This window comes from Gouania willdenowi, chromosome 1, assembly GCF_900634775.1.
Source record: "Gouania willdenowi chromosome 1, fGouWil2.1, whole genome shotgun sequence".
Lineage (NCBI taxonomy): Eukaryota > Metazoa > Chordata > Actinopteri > Blenniiformes > Gobiesocidae > Gouania > Gouania willdenowi.
In genome coordinates, this window is record NC_041044.1 from 23,664,468 (window position 1) to 23,686,544 (window position 22,077).

General features: G+C 36.3%; 2 protein-coding genes across 4 annotated transcripts in view; both read right to left on the reverse strand.

Annotated features, from left to right (window-relative positions):
- usp53b (ubiquitin specific peptidase 53b) overlaps window positions 1-15,798 on the reverse strand; it is a 31,236-nt gene extending 15,438 nt beyond the window's left edge. For 2 of the 3 annotated variants that reach the window (XM_028453013.1, XM_028452996.1), the window contains exons 1-11: window positions 15,325-15,798; window positions 11,485-11,658; window positions 9,840-10,000; window positions 7,362-7,454; window positions 7,132-7,266; window positions 5,844-5,957; window positions 5,636-5,718; window positions 3,372-3,477; window positions 1,351-1,497; window positions 1,074-1,223; window positions 826-994 (exon numbers count right to left, since the gene is read on the reverse strand). In XM_028453013.1, coding sequence (XP_028308814.1) covers window positions 826-994; window positions 1,074-1,223; window positions 1,351-1,497; window positions 3,372-3,477; window positions 5,636-5,718; window positions 5,844-5,957; window positions 7,132-7,266; window positions 7,362-7,454; window positions 9,840-10,000; window positions 11,485-11,560 — 1,234 coding nt within the window. In that variant the 5' untranslated portion in view covers window positions 11,561-11,658; window positions 15,325-15,798. The remainder of the gene's footprint in view (window positions 1-825; window positions 995-1,073; window positions 1,224-1,350; window positions 1,498-3,371; window positions 3,478-5,635; window positions 5,719-5,843; window positions 5,958-7,131; window positions 7,267-7,361; window positions 7,455-9,839; window positions 10,001-11,484; window positions 11,659-15,324) is intronic. The other variant, XM_028453004.1, reaches the window with a different exon arrangement.
- Window positions 15,799-17,880: 2,082 nt separating this feature from the next.
- Window positions 17,881-22,074, reverse strand: myoz2b (myozenin 2b). Its single transcript, XM_028460429.1, has 6 exons — window positions 21,919-22,074; window positions 21,023-21,139; window positions 20,215-20,381; window positions 19,879-19,972; window positions 18,510-18,666; window positions 17,881-18,430 (listed from the first exon to the last, which is right to left on the reverse strand). Exons 2-6 carry the CDS (start codon window positions 21,102-21,104, stop codon window positions 18,205-18,207), a joined length of 726 nt encoding a protein of 241 aa, XP_028316230.1. The 5' UTR covers window positions 21,105-21,139; window positions 21,919-22,074; the 3' UTR covers window positions 17,881-18,204.
- Between the last annotated feature and the right edge of the window lie 3 nt (window positions 22,075-22,077).

Consider the following 22,077-nt stretch of genomic DNA (forward strand, 5'->3'; position numbering starts at 1 on the left):
TAACTGGACTTAAGGTGAGAAACATGCACTAAAACTTTAGTTTGAGCTGAATTAAACAGATTTCTCATTTTACCTGGTGACAGAGTCTTGGTTCTCACGGCGTACGGAGGATAAAAGTAAAATAAACACCACCTTTTTTACTTTACTTTTGACCAGATTTACAGCAATGTTTGAGAAATTTGTGATATTTATTTTTCTAGTAAAAATATGATGTTGATGTTATAAATCTAAACGTTAAATATTAAATCTGAATATTAAATGGTAAATTGTCAAATCTAAATCTAAATAATAAATATTAAATTTAAATCTAAATGTTAAATATTAATTCTAAATATTAAATCTAAATCTAAATTTAAATCAAAATATTAAATATAAATGTTAAATGTAAATCTAAATATTAAATGTAAAAATCTAAAGGTGAAACACAATCAGCAGGTAGCGCTTGTTCGCGTCAATTTTATTTGGTATTTCTGGTGAATTTGTATATTATCTAAATATCTAAATATCTAAACCTCTATTTTACTCGTGACATTCAGATTTACATTTAACATTTAGATTCAGATTTAACATTGACATAATATGTTTGGATGAAAAGTAAATATTGCAAATTTCACAAACATTGCTGTAAATCTTGTCAAATATAACGTAAAAAAATGTGCAAATGTTTTTTAAACGTGCTTTGTTGCTAAATGTTGCTAGATGTTGCAAAATGTTGCTGTTCATTTTAGCATGAGCAACATCACAATTGGCGCCCCATAGATTTTAGGGGATTATGAGATGTCAAAAGATTATTAATTGTTAAAAAGTTAGTCTAGTTTGTCTTACCATTGATGTCACCATTCACCTGGGCTTTGTACCGAGGACACATGGTTGTCTGTCTTAGTGCATCCTCATTAGACACTGGACTTCCCTCTGGGTTGGTGTAAAATAAAAGAAGTGGTTGGAAATGCCCCCTGATACATTTAGAGGCAACGTCTTTCCATTTAGATCCAATCTAGTTCAAGAAAAGAAAAGACTTAATCTGACACATCATCCACAACAGAAGGCAGAAGACGGTCAGCTGCAGTCCTCACCTCCTTGACAGTAGCATCATCAAAGAACATCCACTTTGAAGATTTGGTGTGGTAGGCAAAAGCCGAGTAATGCTTACTAGAGAAACAAATCATTCCCACCAGATGCAGCTCACTGCGTTTAGCATTTTCATCTGTGACTCGGTTAAACAGCTGAAAGACAAAAAGATCCTGTTGGATTATTGCACAAATCAAGTCACAATTACATTTAAACAATAATATGACTGATGCTGGTGTTGTTGGGAAATCACCCAAAAATGATTGCATGTGCAAATCTTACCCCACTCAGGTTCAAACGTGGGCCAACGGAGCGAATGACGTCATCTGTAAGATCTGACTGCTCAGCGTCCCAAACAAACCCAATAGTTACAATCTCTGGGCAGTTCATGAGAACACGGCGAATCTTAATACTTTGACCACAGTCACTCTGTAAAATATATGTTGTTGTCATCAATGAACACATTACTCCCGAGACAAATCTTAAAGCTTAAACACATTGCAAAACTTATCTGAACTGATTTTGATAACTTGTCCCCCCCAAATTTTGTCTGATTCTACCTTCCAGGGTACTCCAGCGTTCAACGTACTAAGGACACTCATGCTTTTTCATGGTGTTTTGGTTGGTTTATAGTTACTGAATACATTTCTCCCTTTCAAACCTATTGAGACAGTGAACAGCCCTGCTTTTAGTCACTATTTATACAGTTCATTTTGTTAAAAACACTCACTCCTAGGGGTAATACTGACTCCGAGGGGTTCAGATTATGTATCCTCCATTTACTGATTTACTTGGTTGTTTTTTTGTGTTGAAATTTAGCTTAAAAAAAGCATATATTATTTCTGAAGCATTAACAAAAAAATCAGTTTATTGTTAATGTTATTATTATTATTATTATTATTATTATAATAATAATAATAATAATAATAATAATACATTAATACAATAATAATAATAATAATACATTAATACAATAATAATAATAATATTAATAATAATAATAATAATAATAATAATAATAATAATAATAATAATAATAATAATAATAATAATAAGCACACGTAGCTGACCATTTTCAAGGATTTTATCACAAACTTTCCTGCAATGTTCTGTGCAAATATAATGTCTATGATTTGCTTTTACCAATAGGTGGCTAATCACTGCACTCCGTAGCCATGTGTGTGCCAGAGCCAATCACTGGAGAGCGCACCTCCATGCCCCACCCATTTTGGAACATTGGAATACTAGATTATATTGTATTGTTCATATTGGAGAATCACAAGGCTGATACTGTTAATTAAATAATTTCTAACTGATGACATCATCACTGTATGTTCAAAATGGGTGGGGCGTGGAGGTGGGCTCTCTTTCTCTACAGTGATAATGTCATCAGTTCTACCTCTACAGTGATGATGTCAGAATTGTACAGAATTTCGTAGCTGTATGTGAAACTAATTGTATTACAATAGGGTCCTATTGTTCCTCGGGCCCTAATAATAAAAATAATCATAATTAGAATAAATAACACAATATCTTACTGCTAAGCCTGAAGAATTTTAAACTATGAAAATCAATTTTAATCAATATTAAAATGTGTAAAATAATAATATGCTAATATGACCTGGAATTGCTGAATCTCATTTTTAGTTTCAGTGCACACTTATATAACCAACACAGAATCAATCCCACTGAGTGTAAAGAGATACAAATACGTCTGATCCTTTTTTTAAGCTTGGATCATAAATAAATGAAGGCATTTTGGAGAAAGCCCTGTTTTTCTCTCTCTTTAATAAAATGTAAAAAAATAAGCAAATGGGTTGAATCATCAATCAATCCTATTACTTAAATGTCACCTCACTGGGAACAAATAAAATGTGGACAAGGACCAGATTACTGCTGTGATACAAAATGAAGTTGGTGTTAGTGTTTTAACCAAACTGATGAACAGTGAAAGATATGAAGAGCAAATTCAGAGAGGAGAGAAAGAGTGGATAAGCCCTCACCGCTATTTATATCCTAACACTAGTCTGGCACCGTGTTTTTCCGGCCGCTTCGAGTGCTGAGTCACAGGAAAGAGCACACAGTGTACTCTGAACAGCAGCAAGAACCGCTTTCCTGTCCACTTTACAGAAACACCACAACGCTTAACCTGGACAGCTGAATACATGATTCATGAACGAGTGACTGGGGTGAATCAACAGAGTGGGGTTGGATTTCAGATGTTGAACAGAAAAGCACCCGGGGAGGGGACAGCCGTGTACTGTAGAGATTAGTGAGAGAAAAGACCAATATTTTAAACGTACCGGGCATCTTCGGAGGTCACCTGTGTTGTTTGCTGCCTGCAGCAGTTCCCCAAACATGTCTGACCTCAGCCGCTCGCTCTTCCCCAGCGAACGATCGACCTGTTGGCTGCAGCACATAAAGTCAGAGAGTCAACCAATGATACTTGCATCAATATTAAGTTATTTTTCATAAAATGCAGAAAAAAAATCATCTAATGCACATTTCAACAATACACAGCTCAGAGCAGGGTTGGGGTCAATTACATTTTTCAGTTAAATTAAATTAAAATTCAATTACAATTACAGTGACTGGCATTTTTTCCAATTACAATTAATATACATTATTTTTTTTATCCTCAGAAAGCCAATTACAATTATGTTCTAAATTGCTAAATTTGAATTACAATTAATCACAATTACTGAACCTGAAATAAATAACCTAATAAAAGTTAAACTTCCTTCTCTTATGATAACGGGTCCTAAATCAGTTGTAAAACAAATATCTATCATCTAATATTTTTTCCTATCTATTGGTTTCCTTGTTAGGCTTCTTTATTAATTAAAATATAGGTTTTAATATTTTGGGTGTGGGTGTCTGAGCCTTTTTTGTGTCAGTATTACCCCTTGATTTCAATTTTTTTAAATGGTAAAATGTGGGAAAGCTATATATGCAACATATTTTAATAATTGTAAACTACATATGTGTAGAACTGTACATAGAACTGTAACATGGTTCAACAGTTTTGCGTTAAATTATAATTGACAATTTTTTAAATATTTTTTCATGGCAATTACAATTACAAAGTCAATTATCTAAACTCAATTACAATTTAGTTACGATTACGACATCAACACATTTTCTAAATTACAGTTACAATTAAAATTATGACATAATTGTAATTAATTGTCAATTACAGAATTACAATTAGAATTGACCCCAACCCTGGCTCAGAGGCTATATTTTAATTTATCTTATGCAGGCTGTTGGGTTGTCAATTACATTTTTCAATTACAATTATGCCTTCAATTATCCATGTATGATTACAACTCATTTACAATTACTGTATCGGGCATTTTCTTTCCAATTACAATTATCGTTTTTTTCCCCCTTAAGAAAATTACAATTACATTCTCAGTTACTAAAGTTCAATTACAATTCATCACAATTACTGAGTCTTAAATAATTAACGCCATACAACTTAATCTTCCTATTGTGTTATAATAACAGGTCAGTTTTGACCCATATCTTTAATCAACTGTAAAATACGTATTATCCTGCTTTTTGTTCTTCATCTTTTGGTTACCTTGTTAGGCTGAGCTATAGATATGTATGTATATTTGTTTTTTTATTTTTAAATGGTAAATTGATCCTCAAGAGAACAGACAGTTAGTGGGAAAAGTTAATATAAAAAACATATTTTTTATAACTCTTAACTATGTATTTTTAAGTTAGAGAACTGTAACATGTTTCTAAGGGTTTGAATTTAATTAAATTGTAAATTACAGTTTTTATAGAATGTACAGTATATGCCAACTACAATTACAAAGTAAATTACCTGAACTCAATTACAATTACAACAGTAAAAAATTTTTCAATTATAATTGCAGTTATAATTAAGTCATAATTGGAGAAAAAAAAAAACAGCTGTAAAATACACCAGAAAATATTATCCTGTTTTTTGTTTTTCATCTCTTGGTTACCTTGTTAGGTTTCCTAATCAATGAAAATATTGGTTTGAATGTTTTTGGTATGGGCGTAGGAGCTTTTTTTCAGTATAGCCCTAGATTTACATGTTTCTTAAATACTATATTGATCCTTAAGATAACTGACAGGTAAACTTGATATGAAACATATTTTATTATTGATAACTGTGTACATGTAAGCCATATAACTATAACGTGGTTCCTCAGTTTTGCATTAAAATAAATCACAATTACAAGGTCAATTATCTGAACTCAATTACAATCCAATCACGATTAGCAACAGATTTTTCCAGTTACAATGAAAATTCTAATTACGTCATCATTTTAATAAATTTTCAATTACACGATTAAATTATAACTGCCCCCAAACCTGCCACCTACCATACAGGACTCTGTCAATACCAATCATTATTGGCAGCTGTGTTTTTTTTTTAGATGGCAGAAAGAAAACTGATTTAAAATGAATCTAAATTAAAAAAGGTATTCCTGGTAACCCCATTTATCACAGGGATTTTTAAATCAGGATCTGCTCTCTGGCCTGATTCTGTAGAGCCGTGGCAGACATTCAAGTACTTACTTACCATAAAGCAGTGGTGGACACATAATGTACAAACTCTGTGAACGGGTGTGGGTCTGAGGATGCTCCACAACAGCGACACACAAACTGCAAAACAGAAACAGAACTTTGCTACACTCTTTGTACGTAGTCATGTGAGGTTTGATGACGAAATGTGAACAGGTCAGGGCTTCGTAAACACAATCATAGTGAAAATCAAAAATCTAAGCCACCTGCTCATAAAGCATCATTGCAAATTTCTGGTGGGTGATGCAGGACTTGGAAGAGCAAGCGTCTGTTGCAGTGTCTGAAACAATGTGCAGGTGAATTCGCTCTAAGATGTTTTCCTAGAAAAAAAAAAAACATTAACAACATCAGACTACAGCAGAACAACACCATTTAAAGCACATTTTACTGTTTTTTAGGTCATCTTTATATATTAGGAATGTTCGTTGTATTTTTAATCCTGACCAGTGTTTATTTTGACAGCTTTGATTTAGTTTTAATCAAAGACTTTGGACTGAAATACAGTGTATATACTAGTTTTAGTCAATTAAATGTCATTAAGATTTTAGTCGACTAAATCTGTTACAGATATAGTCAACTAAAATATACAGGATAAAAGTTTATGTAGTTTTTATGGATTCAAATACTATTTCCATCCCATAATACCATACCGTATCAGGATGGTATTAGTGTTTGTTAATACACTTGATCACATGATCACATGATCACAAGAGTTCTGATTGGAATTTGTCACACGAGACAAAATTATAATTTTGTTATTATTAGTCGACAATAACATAAATATATTTTGATATAGTTTTTATAGTTAACATGTTTTGTTTTTTGTTTTTTTTTTTGTTTTTTTTAATTAGTCATAATGTAGTTATTGCCACTTTTAGCCTACACAATTCACACTGTTCTTAACCAAGTGGATAAAAAGTTTGTCAAGTAAGTTATTTTATATCATGAACACTGATATTGATGCTCATAACAGGCACTGATAGTTTTCTCAGCAGAAAACTAATAAGCCAATCCTCCATCGCACTGGTTCTGATCACTGCAGCCTGTTTTCTGATGTTAAAGGGATCCTCCACTGTTTTTACAAATGTGGCCTAAAACCTTTGATTTTTAGAGCAACCCAAAGTAGCACAAGTTGTTATTTTGACTGAAAAAGCTGCTAAATTATCCTAAATGCTTCTCTTCTATAGAACTCAATGAACTACAAGGGGCAATTCGCGTTTTCAATGACGTCATTTCAACATGGCGGCGCACAGGCTCTCAAACGGTAAAGTAGTCCCATTTTTAAAAGTTAATAAAACAAATATGGTGCAAAATAATGCATTTTGTTAGGCATTGATCTTCTAATAAGAACATTTCAAAGGTTTTAGACCACATCTGTAAAAACAGTGGAGGATCCATTTAAAATAACATTTGACATCATTGAATGCACATTTACAGTAGAAGTAATGCTGAATCTATTACTAACTAAAATCCAAAAGTGCAGTGTCAACATACAAAGCACTCTGCAGCATCATCCATCAGGCCGAGCTGGAAGCGCTGCTCATCTTTAAAAGTTTCAGCGAGAGCATTCCGCAGGCTGTCGGAAGGAAGAACTCGCTCTCTGCTTTGCTGAAACTGGCTGAAGATACTCTGACAATGAAAAATGATCAAAATGATCCAAACTTATCAGTCTGAACAAACAGTGCTATATTTTAAGCAGAAACTGTGTAGGCAGCACACTTTACCTTCAGAGCACAGAAAATGCATGAATCACCCAGACAAAAGTGACCTGAGAGCTGCCTTAAACTTCTCCTGAAAATGTCCAGCTGCCAGAGGACCTGCAAACGATTACCATAGCACATGTAGTTAATTATAATGCAGCAAAAAGCAGAGGTGAAAGTAATGGATTACAAGTACTCACGTTACTGTAACTGAGTTTCTTGTACTTTTTTAGTACATTTCTAAATCATTTTAATTGTACTTAAGTATGTTATACATTTCTACACCTAACCATAACTAATAAATTATTATTATTTTATTTAAAATGATCAACGGACATTGTGAAACCACAAAAAAAAGAAATGACCAGACAACATTAAAATGCATCACATCATAACCGACCAATCAGATTAAACGTAATGTACCGCGCCAAAACAGCATTAAATGGAGGTTATTTTCTGAGTTTTAGAGTTCATAAATGTATTTATACTTAGAGCCTAAGAATTGTTTTTATCATGAATTTCATTCATTGATGTTGTTTCATTTAAAAAGGAATTGTACAGTTTATACAGATGCCTTTGTAAAAAATTAATTAAGTTTCAAATGTGCAAGATTTGGTCTCTGCCTTTTTCAGTTTATACATGAGATGTTTACTGTATGCAAGGGAACCGTGGCAAGATTTATTGCCAAGAATAAATGTGGGGCGTAGAAGTAATGAGTAACTTTTACTTTGAGTACTATTAAAGAAGCATAAGGCAGGATTTGAGAAAAAATAAACATTCATTTTAACTTTTTTTAATGCTAATGAGTGATGAAGTGCTCTAAACCAAAGAGAATGAGTCCACACATACTGTATTTCTACCTAATGCCTTGAAAATATTGTGCGATACATTTGGTACTGCTTTTCGGAGTCTGATTTTCCCGCCCAGTTCTGTGGACGTGGAGTGAAATGAAGGTGATGGTGACATCAAATGACGATGGTGCGCATTCACGACGGCTTGGAGAGGCATCCCAATAACCCGGAAATAAAAAAGAATGAGAAAAAGATGGCTTGAAAACAAGCACAGTGGTCTAAATTGCTGTTGGGTTCCACAGACGCATGCAGAGGCATGTGCACAGGTCTTACAGTAAACAGTCATGTGAACGGAGAGTAAATAAATAACCGTGTCACCGTTAGAGCGTGGATCGGGCTGCATTTTCTCATCCAAGTCCAACCCAACAGTGAAAAACTCATTTTTTTCTCTGAAAGAAATTACATTTACATTTGTTTTAGTGGTAAACACCAATTTTATTAACAAACAACTATTAATGTCAACATCAGATCAGCGCATGGTAAAAAGCGAAAGTGAAACACAAACAGGGGTGCAGTGCACACAAGACACCCATTGGATCTATTTACATAATCCATGTATAAAAGATAGAGATAATTCATGTTATTGTGCAGTAAAGGGAATGTTTCAACGCTGTATTCCTTTAAAATTGTCCTCTGCTCCATTCTACATCCACTGCAGATCAGCTGTGGCTGCTGCAGCAGGAAAAGAAGAATGCTGCAGCGCAAAGGACACTATGTGACAGAACCCGAACACCACTTCTAAATATCTGTCCGAAGCCGACCCGTCCGGCCCCGTCAGGATTCGGTCGAGTGTCCATCCTCTATCCACAGTATCAGCTGTACTCTGTGATCGGCAAACAGTTGATGCGCGCCCTTGCGGTGGCTGGCCTGATGGCTGCAATTACACTAACCACCGTGATGTCACTATGGAGCCTGATTTATAAATCCTGCCTTATGCTCCTTTAAAATGAGCTACGTTTTACTTGTACGTGAGTATTTTATGTATGACTTACTTGTACTTGAGTACAAATTTCAATCAAGTACCAGTAGGATATATGAGTACTCTTTACACATCTGCTGAAAACTCAGCCACTGAAAGACTTTAATTTGACTCTGCATTGTTGGAATGTCAGTGCTAAATAAATATTTACTTTTTTTTTTTTTTTAGTTTCTCTTTGAAACATTAATATTGATTTATGCCTTGACTTTATTGAGGTTAGTCAGAGCCGTAAATGCAATGGTACTAATAGTTAGCGTAATCATTTCTCTTAGTTTGTTGGGTTTCCTTTTCTTAATTTCCATATTCTTGGTTTTTGGTTTCAGCCAATAACTTTTATTTTGGTACATCCCATCTTAATGCAAACTTGAAGCATTCTTTAAAAAAAATAAAAAATAAAAATTTGAAAACAGATTAATGGGGTTTTTTTTTTGTCTAAAAACACCAGTAAACACAGTTGTTACACCAACCACTAGCTTTGCTCTCATATTAATGGTTTAATCCAATTGTCTAAGGGGAGTAATATGTGTTAAGTCTTCGCCACGGAACAAATCAATAGTGACATGTGACTTCTGTGTTTGTTTGTTTTTTGTTTGTTTTGTTTCAATAGAGTTAGTGTATCAGCTGTGTAATTTCAGGGTTGACAAGTGATGTACAGGAGAAGATGGTGCTCACCTGAACAGCGCTGTTGAGGAAACAGCTGTTCTGGCCCGGCTCGTTCAGCAGGCCTTTGGTAAGAGCCAGAGACAACATACTGCCAGGCTGGTAGGATTTCTTTAAGCCTCCTCCAGGTTTTCTGAACATCTTCACCCATGCCATTGAGTTAGAGGCAGCAGCTGACATGGAAAGAACAAAGAGGTATTCAGTAAGACTTTACCTTAAGTTTTATACATAAGGCTGACATTACGCTGTCATTAGCATGAACAAGGTGTCATGAAGCCTGTCATTAAGTGTTGTTTGCTAAATTAAGACACCTTTCGCTAAATGATGACACCTTTTGAGCTATGTTGGCATTTTTTGGGTTGGGTGGAGGGAGCTAGTGGGGTTAGGTATGGCTAGGGTTAGGGGTTAAGGGTTAGGTAGGGATAGACATGTTTAAAGGCACGGGCTACAGCAAACCTTTCCCCCTCCCTATAACAGTAGATTTAAAATAGCAAAATCAAAATAAAAGAAAAAAATAAAACCAAGAATTTAAAGAATAAAACAGACCCAGGATTCAATAAAAGAGGAAAGGCTCTGCAGCTTTCTGTGAGAATAAAAAAAACAGAGTACTACCCACCCAATTTTGAAAGTTTCATAAAAATAAATAATTAAAATATGGATCCAAAAGATAAAATGCCTATACTGGGATGTGCAGAAGCGGGTTGGAGAAAAGTAAGGTTAGGGTTAGGATTAGGGGTTAAGGTAACGAAGGGTTAGGGTTAGGGTAATGGACGACACTTAATAGATAGATAGATAGATAGATACTTTATTCATCTCCAAGAGAAATTCACAGTTCCAGCAGCTTACAGGTATGGGAACACATACAATGACAGCCTTCATGACACCTTATTCATGCTAATGACAAGTGTATTGTCATAATAATGACAGCGTAATGTCAGCCTGATGTAGAAAACTTCAAGTGTCACCAGAAATCATCATGAAGCCTAAAAACATTACCAATTTCTCAAGATTAAGGCATTTTTTCTCTATTTTAGTGTTTTTAGTGCAAGTGTGTGACTAAATACCACATCCATCCAGAAGCCAAATACCCAGAGAGAAAACATGTAATCCCTGCAGAGAAACTCGGCCAATGAAACTTAAACCAACTATTTCTGTCTTGGTCTTGGGAGACCTTGTGAGGTTCAAATGCTAAACAAATTCTGCTTGTAAAGGCTTTAGTACGAGTGCTTTAGTTCACATGAAGTCATTTATTTACTATTTTTAGGAATACTGACTTACATTCAAGGTGATTTATTACTTTTTTGGTTCAATATGAATTTCCAGTTTAAAACAAATCAACATGAGGGTTAGGCCTAGTTCAGTTTTGTGATTGTGAAATGATCTGTATTTGGTCATGTTGATTGACAGAACCTTTTTAAAAGCGAAACATCCAAAGAACCAAAAACAATTACAGTTAGTGTAATATTGTAAAAATGTTTCATTGATGCTGTAGTATATTCAGGTTAAAATTCTAGTACATGGGACTATTCATAATATTCGCGTTGCACAGGAGCAGCTCTGCATTAGAATTCAGTTCATCTTGGACACAGTGTTCATTGCACTACTAATCCAAATGGCTGATTTGGTGAGAAGCCAGACAGATGCAGCAACCACATACCTTCTCCAGAGTTGGGGGGAGACTTGCTGCAGCTTGACATGTTGGAACGATGGAGCTGGTTCAATGGTTTGGCCATGGGCTCTGTCCATTTCACCCCCACGCACCTCCTGAGTGGTGTGCCATAAGAATTCCTGAGATCAGACCCAGGGCAGCTTCAGCCATGTGATACTTGGTCTGAGGAAAGGATAAATAATTGCAGATATTGTTGCATCTAAATGTAAAACGTGAAAATGATTGTCTATCAAATTATGTTAATTTAAAGGTGCAGTCCGCAACTCTTATAAAAGTGACTTTTTGTCATATTTGCTAAAGCTGTCACTATGTATGGACAGCTTTACATCAAACTAGTAGTTTGTGTGAAAAAAACAGGCTCATTGAGCCCCCCCGCTGCTCCTGCAGCCTTTGGCAGATTGCCAGAATGCACCGCGACTGAGCAAAAAGAACCAATCAGAGCCAGGATTGTGTTTGATGGGCTGTCTGACAGCTGGTGCTCACAAGCCCCGCCCCTTTCCCAGGCTGGAGCGCCGCCTTTTTTTTAAAGTGTATGGTCTGGAGGAGTAGAAGATGGAATTGGTGACTTTTCTGCTTGCAACGTAATTACTGCTGCTTGATTTATATTATGTTTGATTTGTAATTGTTACACTAGAACTCTGTGATGCATGTGTTGTTTGTGTGTGCGCACAGCAGCATCCATGTGGGCTGCCGTAAGTGACACTGTTGCTGCTGCTGCTGCTGCATGTGCACATAGAGAGAGAGAAGTGCTGCAGTAATATGCTTTTAACAGAGCATGCTATATTACTGTGATGTTGCTGTTGAGCTAACATTAGCTTGTTAGCTCCTCTGAGGGAGGGACTTTAGAAAGTTTGGAGGCACGGCAAGAGAGCAGCGGGGAGGGAGGGGGAGAAAGGGATCTGAGAGTAGCGGACTGCACCTTTAAGGTATTGGACTTATTGATCGCTGATATTCCATAATCTTGCCTGGATTTACATAAAGGAAAGTGCACAGTACCATAAAATACACCACAGAGAGTGTCCATTACATGAAGCTGGAGCAGTTAAGTGTGTCAACTTTGTTTTTCTGAAACAGTACAGGAGGATGGAGTGAAAATGTCTGACTCGGTGGAATCAGACAATATTGTGGTTGTAATTAGGGGTGTAACGATCCAATATCGATATCGGATATTGGTCCAACATTAGCCTAAAAACGAATATCGGATATCGGATTCAAATTTCCGGATTTTTCGATTTATTTATTTTTTTCCAATTCATTTTTTATTTATTTTTATTCAATTGTAGAATACTGTAGATATTATTTTGAAGGTAAAAGATTATGTAACCATTTGGTTAATAATAAATGAGTCAGTTTTTATCATACCTACTGTTGCTGACTATTGTTCTTTGTTAGAGTAACATAACTTGATGAAGCCTTTTCTAACATTACACACAGCAAAATAAGTATTTTTTTTTTATTATTATTATTATTATTATTATTATTAAAGAAAAGAGAGAGAGAGAAAAAAAAAAGTATGATTCATGTTGATATCGTATCGGCCGATACACAAGGCTGCAATATCGGTATCATATCGGAAGTTGTATCGGGACATCCCTGGTTGTAATGACTTTTTCATAAAAAATCAGTGTTGTGTGCTTGTCTAAAATTACCTAAAAGAACATATATGAGAGAGCTAGATAGTTTCAACAAAACACACATATTATCTAATATTTGAAGCCAGTTATTTGTTTTAAAGCACTTTTCATAATAAAACAGCATGCTTTAGAAGTATCTATAAAATATCAACAAAACTATAGTCTTTTTCATTATGTAATCTGATTCTTAAGATATAAGCAGATGTAAACAACTGGCTAAAGCCTGGTACATTTGTCATACGTGCCACAGTGATTGTCAACTGAGACATGTTTTTATCTGTGAATGTTTTTTTGCAGTGTCTGCTCAGCACATGTTCGCAAGGTAACTCTAATGGTCATTACCAGTTTAAATATGCGTTTATCTGAAGTAGTGATTTGGGATTTTGAGGGCTGATGTTTTTAAAAGCCGATATCCATCTACTGATAACCGATAATCAGTCGTCTGCCGATGTATCGCCTCATATATGAAATACATTTTTATGCAGAATATAAACTGTACATCTTAAACACAAATTGTTAAAATACCCAAAATATGATTCAAGACAAAAAAGCAAAACTCTACTAAATTAAATAAGAAACTTTAACTCATAACACAGTCTACAAAAGGACTGTAAAGCCTGTGATAAATATAAATACGAAAGAGCAACATGTATTTCCGGTATAGAAATATTCAAAAATAAACAGAGGTGTAAAGAGTACTGATATATCCTATTTAAGTAGAAGTACAGTTACTCGATTTAAATTGTACTCAAGTACAGGTACAAGTAAGTCATACATAAAATACTCAAGTACAAGTAAAAAGTAGCTCAATTAAATAGTACTTAAAGTAAAAGTTACTAGCTACTCTCCCCCCTACGTTTATCTTTGGTAATAAATCTAACCATGGTTCCCTTGCATACAGTAAACATCTCATGTATAAACTCAAAAAGGAAGAGACTAAATCGTGCACAATTGGAACTTCATTTATTTTCCACAAAGGCGTCTGTATAAGATAAATAGTTTGTCAAAATATGAAATTGTTTTTTTTTTTTATTATTTTTTAAATAAAATAACACTAATTAATTCAATTCAAAATAATAATAAAAAATTATCAGGCTTGTATAGCTAAATGTATTAACTCTGAAACAATATCATGCCAAATGTACCATGTGGGTAACAACATAATAAGTATAGAAATCCCAACCTGAACCGGAGAAAGTGTCTCGGCATTAATCAAAAATGGCACAACTATGAACATGTGGATTGTGTTCAATCTGCCTTGGAACAGAAATTTTAAAATAATCACAAAAACATACAATTTACTCAGTGACGGTTGGGTGGAGAAATACAACAAATTACTTTACTTATTTTAAAACGTACTTAAGTAGGCTGACAAAGCAAAAATACCGATTTAGAAATGTACTAAAAAAAGTACCCATAAAAGCAACTCAATTACACAGTAACGTGGGTACTTGTAATCTGTTACTTTCACCTCTAAAAGTAAAGTTGCTCAAATCTCAAACAGTAAACATGGATACATCAAAATAAAAATAAAATAAAATAAAAAAAAACTGCATTGTACTAGTGACTTCTCCCAGTCATTTTGTAAACATTACTGCTGATTCAAAAGTATAGTTAAATAACAGACAGCACAGCGCCACAAAATCTCCATGCAGAAAAGATCAGTTTTATTAGCCCGATTGATTATACAGCTAGGCTTATGACCGATATGTTGATTCATCAGTGATAGCCGAAGTCTGCTTGATTAATCGGCTGTATCGATTAATCGGTCGGGGCTTTAATTTGAAGGTTTTAAAGCAGTCTTCTTTATCGTATTTGGTCGTTGACTGTCGTAAAGTCCGCAACGTTAGGGTTTATGTTCATATTTAGAGCCATTTTCTCATGTCACACGATGCAACAATGATATAGACCTTATAGTCTCACATAAGCGCCCGGGATACCGTCAGGTTCACGGGGAGGCCATGCTTTCTGAAAGGAACGGGATTTGATGATAACACGGACCTGTGTTTTCCTCCCACAGACAAACACACACACACACTCTCTCTCTCTCTCTAAGTGTGTGTGTGTGTGTGTGTGTGTGTGTGTGTGTGTGCGTGTGCGTGTGTGTCTATGTCAACAGCTACAGTAAAGCAGATATGCCGCAACTTGCGCTCATGCACAGAGGAGGAAGGAGTCGCAGCGCGTGCACACTCACCTACAGGAAGCGGACGGAGGGTCTGACGGCGCTCAGCGGTCCAGCTGTCAAAGCTCTCCACTTCTAACTCAACCCTGGCAGCAAACCTGCTGAGAGAGGACTGCAGCTCCGTCCAGCCGCAGGAAACACACACACACACACACTCACACACACACGCTCACACACTATCCGAGCGCCGCCGGCGGCATCTGCAGCCCCGTCACAACAGGCAGAGCAGCAGCACATGGAGCAGTGACAGTGTGCTGATGTTCCTCCTTGTTATTCCCTCACTGTCAGGCCGATGGAGGCCCTGCACCAGAATGTCCGACGAGGATTAGCGATGTGTTGATACTTGAGAGGTCAAACTCCGCCCCTAGTGTAGCCTGTAGTGCACTGCTGCTCTGCTCTGTAGCCATCCTTCAATCCCTGCATGCTGTGCTGTGCTGTGCCGTGCTGTGCCGTGCCGTGCCGTGCCGTGCCGTGCTGTGCCGTGCTGTGCTGTGCCGTGCCGTGCTGTGCTGTGCCGTGCTGTGCTGTGCTGTGCTGGCGGAAGGTCAGACTTCCAACTTGTCATGATGATGATGAGAAAAGACATCACATGGCCACAGTGGTTTCATAATCATGCAGTGGGGACTAACCCCCTTTTTTGTCCTTTTTCTGTGGAGCATCTCACGCAAACTGCATCATAATGCACAAAGGTTCAGTTTTTTATTTTTTATTTATTTATTTATTTTTTGTCTCTCCGCCATGATTTCATTTTTCTTCCACGTCAAACATATTCCTAATGTGCAAATATTTACAATAGGCCAACCTGATCCCTTCAATGACTGTTCTTGTCTACGTTTCATAGAAAGCAGTAGTTTGAATTAGAAAATTAAATAGCAAAAAAAGGCGGAGAGCCTGGCATGGGAGATGAGCAGGTTTTTAAGTGTAACACGGAGAGAGGACGGACAGAAGCTAATGCTGCAAGAAAACTGAAGTCAGAAAAGTAACATTTAATCTGTGCATTTTTGTACCTTCAAAGTGATGAGTGACGTATTACTGTAGTGATTCCCAACCAGTGGTACGTGTACCCCTAGCGGTACTTGAACGTGAGATACTAAAACCTGGAAACATACCAGAGACAGAGTAAATTCTGCCCCGTACTGCATTCACATGCTGTAATATCACCAAGTTTATCATTGTACCAGTTGTCAGACCAAATATTTATTCCTTGTTATTGTTTTCCAGAGATTTATTGGGCTTTATTTACCGGCGATTAGTTTCTACGGCTCGGAAACACATGGAAACCAGTTGTATTATTATTATTTATTTATATTTTAATTATTATTATTTAATATATATTCATAACAGGAACTATGCACAAAAATAACATATTTATAAACTTTTAAACATGGCATAAGAACACCCTACTTGAAGGTATTCCAGGGGATATTTGAAAACATTCATTAATTTATTTCCAACACAATGAGTAATTTAATATCCTGCATGTGTCCACACGACAATTTTTCCACCTATTGACATTCAGTAGAAAAAAAATAATAATACAGCTTTTTTCCTACCAAATCCTTCCTAAATGTTGCAAGTTTTCAAATGACCAAATTATTGTTCTAGATCAGAGTAAACTTTAATATAAGCTACTGAGTTCAGATACGGACATGTAAACAACAGATAAATTAAGGGCACTTTTCATGTGAAGTTTGGAAAACACAACTGTAATAAATCTCTTTCCAGAAAGCATTCCATGGGGCTGTGCGTTCTGCTAATGATTCAGCACTAGCAAACAAACCTTCCCCGGGGATACATGACAAGTTTTTAGTTTTATTTTTAACAAAAAGCTAAAGGAAAAAAAGGAGCTCCTGCTTCCCGTTTGAGTGTGACACAGCTGAGCTTCAAATAAGCTGTCGTACTCCACTCAAACGTGTCTCTCTTCAGGTTATTTTAAGAGTTGGATGTATCTGTGTTATTTTATTTTTGCATCAGCATTGAAGTGGATTTAAATCTCTTAAAGAGAGGAAGTGTTTTACAGCCTATGTAACATGAGAATAAAACCTTATCCAAGATGCCAATGACCTAAGGATAAAAAAGATAGATGCAAAAGTATTTTTATATTAAGTTCTCCCCTCATCATTTTGTGAAACCATAGAGTGGATGGTTTTTTGATTCTCTGGAGTTGATAAAAAGCCTCCTTCATAATTCATGCTACTATCATGTGGGACACATCTGCTTCTCCCTGTCAGAAAGCCTTACTGATTTATTTTTATCTGCATCATATTTTCGTTCACAAATTATTATGCTAAAGACTGCCAATTCAAATATCACATAGAATTATTAGAATCTTTCACTCATCCATTCATTGCCATACATATCCCAGCTGAAACTGCTTGTGAATAAATTAAGCATTTAATATGTTTGTGAGCACACAGATCTTCATACACATAACTGAATGGAACTTCTGAAAAACATCATTGCTGACCACCTGAAACCCCCCGAGAATGTCATTTTAATTTGTTTTCAATGAAAAAGCTGCTTTAAATGAATGCAAATTTAAAATAAATACATGTAACCACTGCCGTGTTTCTGCTTTGTTCTTCTATTTTAATTTTTTTTATTTACATTGCATTTGTTTATTCATTTCCTTACAACACAACACATCACTGCGTCAGTTCTGAACATTGTACTGGTTTTTGGGTATTTACATTTATCCTCTGGAATTCATTTGTCTGGTGTGCGGTAGACTTACTCTTTAGCTCAACAACAAAAGCGTGAAACCTTTTATGCTCTTGTTAAATAAAAGACAAATAAGTCCTGGATAGAAATTCAAACTGTGCCAATAAATGACTGTTGTGTATTCATTAGTCAGAAAACCTGCTAGTTTATGACAGATCGCTTTAAAACCATCTACAGGTCATCAGACTCTGGGACTTTCATGGGCTCCAGGATGATTGTAGGCAGGATCAGATGTGTCCCCTCTGATATCCATCCCTGGGCTGTCCTGTTGAAGGTGGGCCGCTTCACTCCCTGCTCTTGGAGTTCTGGGTACTTTGGGGGATTCAGGTCAATCTCGGGAAGTTTGAAAGTAATCCCTCTGGGGGCTTTGTCAAAGCCACCATAAGGGGTCGCAACCCTGTAATACACAGCAACACATTAGTCCATCTGTTAGTGAAAAACTTCACTGAAATACACTCACAGTGTTTGTTTATTACCGATTAAAGGATTTATATTCAGGTAGATCTGGTCTGGGGTCTAGAGCTGGCATTCCTAGTTTGACACTTTCTGCAAGGTCAGGATCACAAAGGATGGCCTGGTCCCATGGAGAGTGGAAGGACCTGGGCATAGTCGGGGACTTCTCTGCAGCAGTGTCTACAATAGAGGATCACACTAAGTCATCATGAGACTCCAAGGAAGATGATTCTCCACAAACTACAGACGTTAACACTCGGCTTGTTGGCAGGAGTTGTGGTTAATGCAGAGATATTCCTTCCCCTTCATAACTTCTAAAGTCTTAAAGTAGATTGTAAATAGATACTGTCCTTAGAGAAAACATGGCACAGGGTTATCAGAGTCTAAGGACTCAAAATAGCACATCCAGTGTGTGCGCGTCACATTTAGGGCTGCATTTCATTGTAAAATAAAAGTAACTTCAAATAACAGAATTAACATGCAGTTTGCAATGTTGTGCATTAGGATAGGTTTCCATTCAAAGGACTAGCTGCTATGACTCTGACATCATCAGTGTTTCAAAATACTGTTGGGTTTTGCATTGTTATAAGTTAATCATCTTTTCTTTTTCTTTTCATTTTTTAAGTTTCTCTGCATTTCATTTCCTTACATAGGCCTGCATATGCTAATTAACAGTGTTGTGAAAAGGCAACCAAAACATAGATAGATTAGTTTGTGCCCCAATCTAATGTGGCAGACTTTAGTAAAACATTTTTTAGTCACATTAGTAACATTCTGACGAGAGATCCAGAATAATAGATTAGATCAGATTAGATAGACTTTTTATTCATCCTTTGGGGAGGCTCCGTCAGGGAAATTACATTTGTAATACAGCAGAAAGTCACTACTTTTCTGAAACGCTTCAAAGTGCATCTTCATTTTGTTACATTTTGTGGAGGAAAGATGAAGGAAGAGACGCAGAGACAGGTTGACAGAGGTTCAGGAGTAACATAAACCTTAAAAAGGTAAGAAAAATCACATGTGGCTCGAAAAAAGGTGGATTATCACCTACTCTGTTCACATCAGAGGAGCTTCTTCAGCGTGTCTCTGATAACTTTTGGTGTCAGAAGGATTACACTATGGACATGATGGCAGTCTACCACAAAGCTATTGCACACATTCACTCCTATCAACAACAGAAACTAAAAAACAAACCTACATGAATTTGGACAAAATTTGTGACTGAACCAAAGACCCATTTCAGTGGGGATTTAACATTGCTGGTTTTGCATTGTTGTATTGATTGTTTTTTATAAAATAAATTATTTTTTTTATTTTTTTTAAGTGAAGAAGAAGAAGAAGAAGAAGAAGAAGACGAAACAAAGAAGAAAAGGCTTCAGATGGTATAAATACCTGAAACAATGTTTTCTTCATCTGTGGTATTTTCATTTGGTGGTGGGTCCACTTTGATTTCCACGTTGTGTGTATTCTCACTGAAAATATCATTCTGCAATAAACAATAAAGAACTTACAGTTCACACTTAAAATAGTCATCACTATCAAAGAGCCACAATGGAGAGTTGTGAGATTAAAATACACACACACACACACACTGCACGTGTCTCTGTTATCATTCATGTGTTGTAGCACCTTTTCTAAAGAGCACACGTTCAGATAAATACAGTTGTTGCTTTGATTAAAACCTTTTAGTGCATAAAAGGACTGAATGCCACATTAAAGTTTACTTACGCTCAGTTGCGCATTTGTTTCATTTTGGATGCTTTCAAAGGTGTATTTTTCAGATCTTCTCTGTCGCATTTTGAAAAGCCGAGAGCCTCGGTTGGAAAGCAGGGATAACTCCTCCAACATGATGTCTTTGGGGGTGCTCAGCTTCTTTCCAAGATCCATGACGACCTCTGTGTCACAAACAAGCTCTGTTGTTCTTACAGATATTCATTCGGTTTGTACATCGTTATTTTCATGGTATTTAAGCCCATTATTTTTACTTTTGTCAAAACAAATCCATGAAAAATCATCATTGAAGCCAATAGGTGGGCGACTAGGTGAATATTATCTATCTTTGGAATAGTTTTAGGATGCCGAACCATGCTGCTAAAACAGGAGCAACTTTAAAAAAAAAACTCCCAGTAATCTCATCTAATAGAGTTTTGTCGTCTGATCATGGTTCAGTAAATTAAACTAATAGAACATATGAAACACAACAATCTATGTTTATAAAGAGAGTCAGTTGTTAGTTCTCTATCTAGACGATGCTTTACCTTTGTATTATAACAACAGACTGTACCCCAGCTGTCACCAACCTTCACCCAAACAGCTAGACAGTTGTCGCGTGCGTACAACATCCCTCCCCTGTCCTGCCCACCCAGAAATAGACCTTTGCAAAGGACAACGACAAAGGTTTACTTAACAGACAGTAAATCATCTCATTAGCATGTAATGGCAGGTGCTGGACAGCAGCTCCTCTGGTATTTTCACTTCTTGTCAGATTGGAAAAATGTTTTGATTTTTCTGCCAGGTCTCAGATTGAACATCATACCACTTGTTCCATGGACCTCTCGGCATAGAGCTGCAGCATGCTTCTTCCTCTCTCCAGTGGACATTGTACAGAACTGTGACATTGTTGCTTTGACGAGGTTGGCAGACTACAGGAGGACTGGACACAAAACAAAAGGACACGGGATGTAGTTCCTCTGCTCAATTCAACGCAAAGAAGTTTTGTTTGCGTTATCACCCCCTAATAGGACATAAATACAGTGCAAGTTTATGACTATAACGTTGATACGTTTTTTAATTTTGCGTAAAACTCCAATATATTCTACACATAAATAACTATAAAAAAAATCCGCCAAAAATAATTGCACAATCCTTAAAGTACTATTTCATCTTAACTATAATCACACATGCACCGGCAATATCTAAACCTGTAAATGTTCTTGTGCTGGTTTTCAAGTGAGAGAGGTGTGGTGGCATTTCCCTTTCATGTCCTCCCAAAATGAAACTCCTGCATAAAGGTCAAGGATGAACACTGAATCCCAAAGATAGTTTGCATTGCTGGACACACAAACAAATGGACAGCAGTCCCCGAGGAGTGCTCCAATGTGGTAAAGAAATCATTTGCAATTTTTCATTAGTCAGCGCGATCGTTTTAGAGAAACTAGTTTTTAGAGATATAAAGACTGTGACGCTAGATTGTACCACACTGAACCTACTTGTTATCAAATGGCAGTGGAGCAGCACACATTGGAGGACTGGTGTGTGGAAACAACAACGAAAAGAAAAATAAGACAAATAATACAACCTACAAATGACAAGCCTAAAGTCTAATGAGAATTTACGTAAAACTCGTCACACTAGCCCGATTATTAAACCACAAGTTTTGTAAAAAATCTATTGCATATTTAAAGAATACACCTCATCAAGGCTCGTTCATACCTGTGATGGTGTCCCTAGTGTGCAAGCTGTATCCTTAACGAGGAGACACGGAGGCTCAGGGGTCAACCTACAGGAGGTAGTTTGATCTGCCCTGATCTTCACAGTGCCGGACACTAAAGCCAAAGTGTGAGTGTGTCTCTGTCTGTTGTTGGTGGAATG

Coding starts and splice junctions, on each gene's coding strand:
- myoz2b (XM_028460429.1), bottom strand. CDS start 21,104: ATGTCACAGTTCTGTACAATGTCCACTGGAGAGAGGAAGAAGCATGCT. Junction 19,973..20,214: donor AAACAAATGCGCAACTGAGC/GTAAGTAAACTT, acceptor TGTTTATTGCAG/AATGATATTTTCAGTGAGAA. Junction 18,431..18,509: donor GAATATAAATCCTTTAATCG/GTAATAAACAAA, acceptor TGTGTATTACAG/GGTTGCGACCCCTTATGGTG.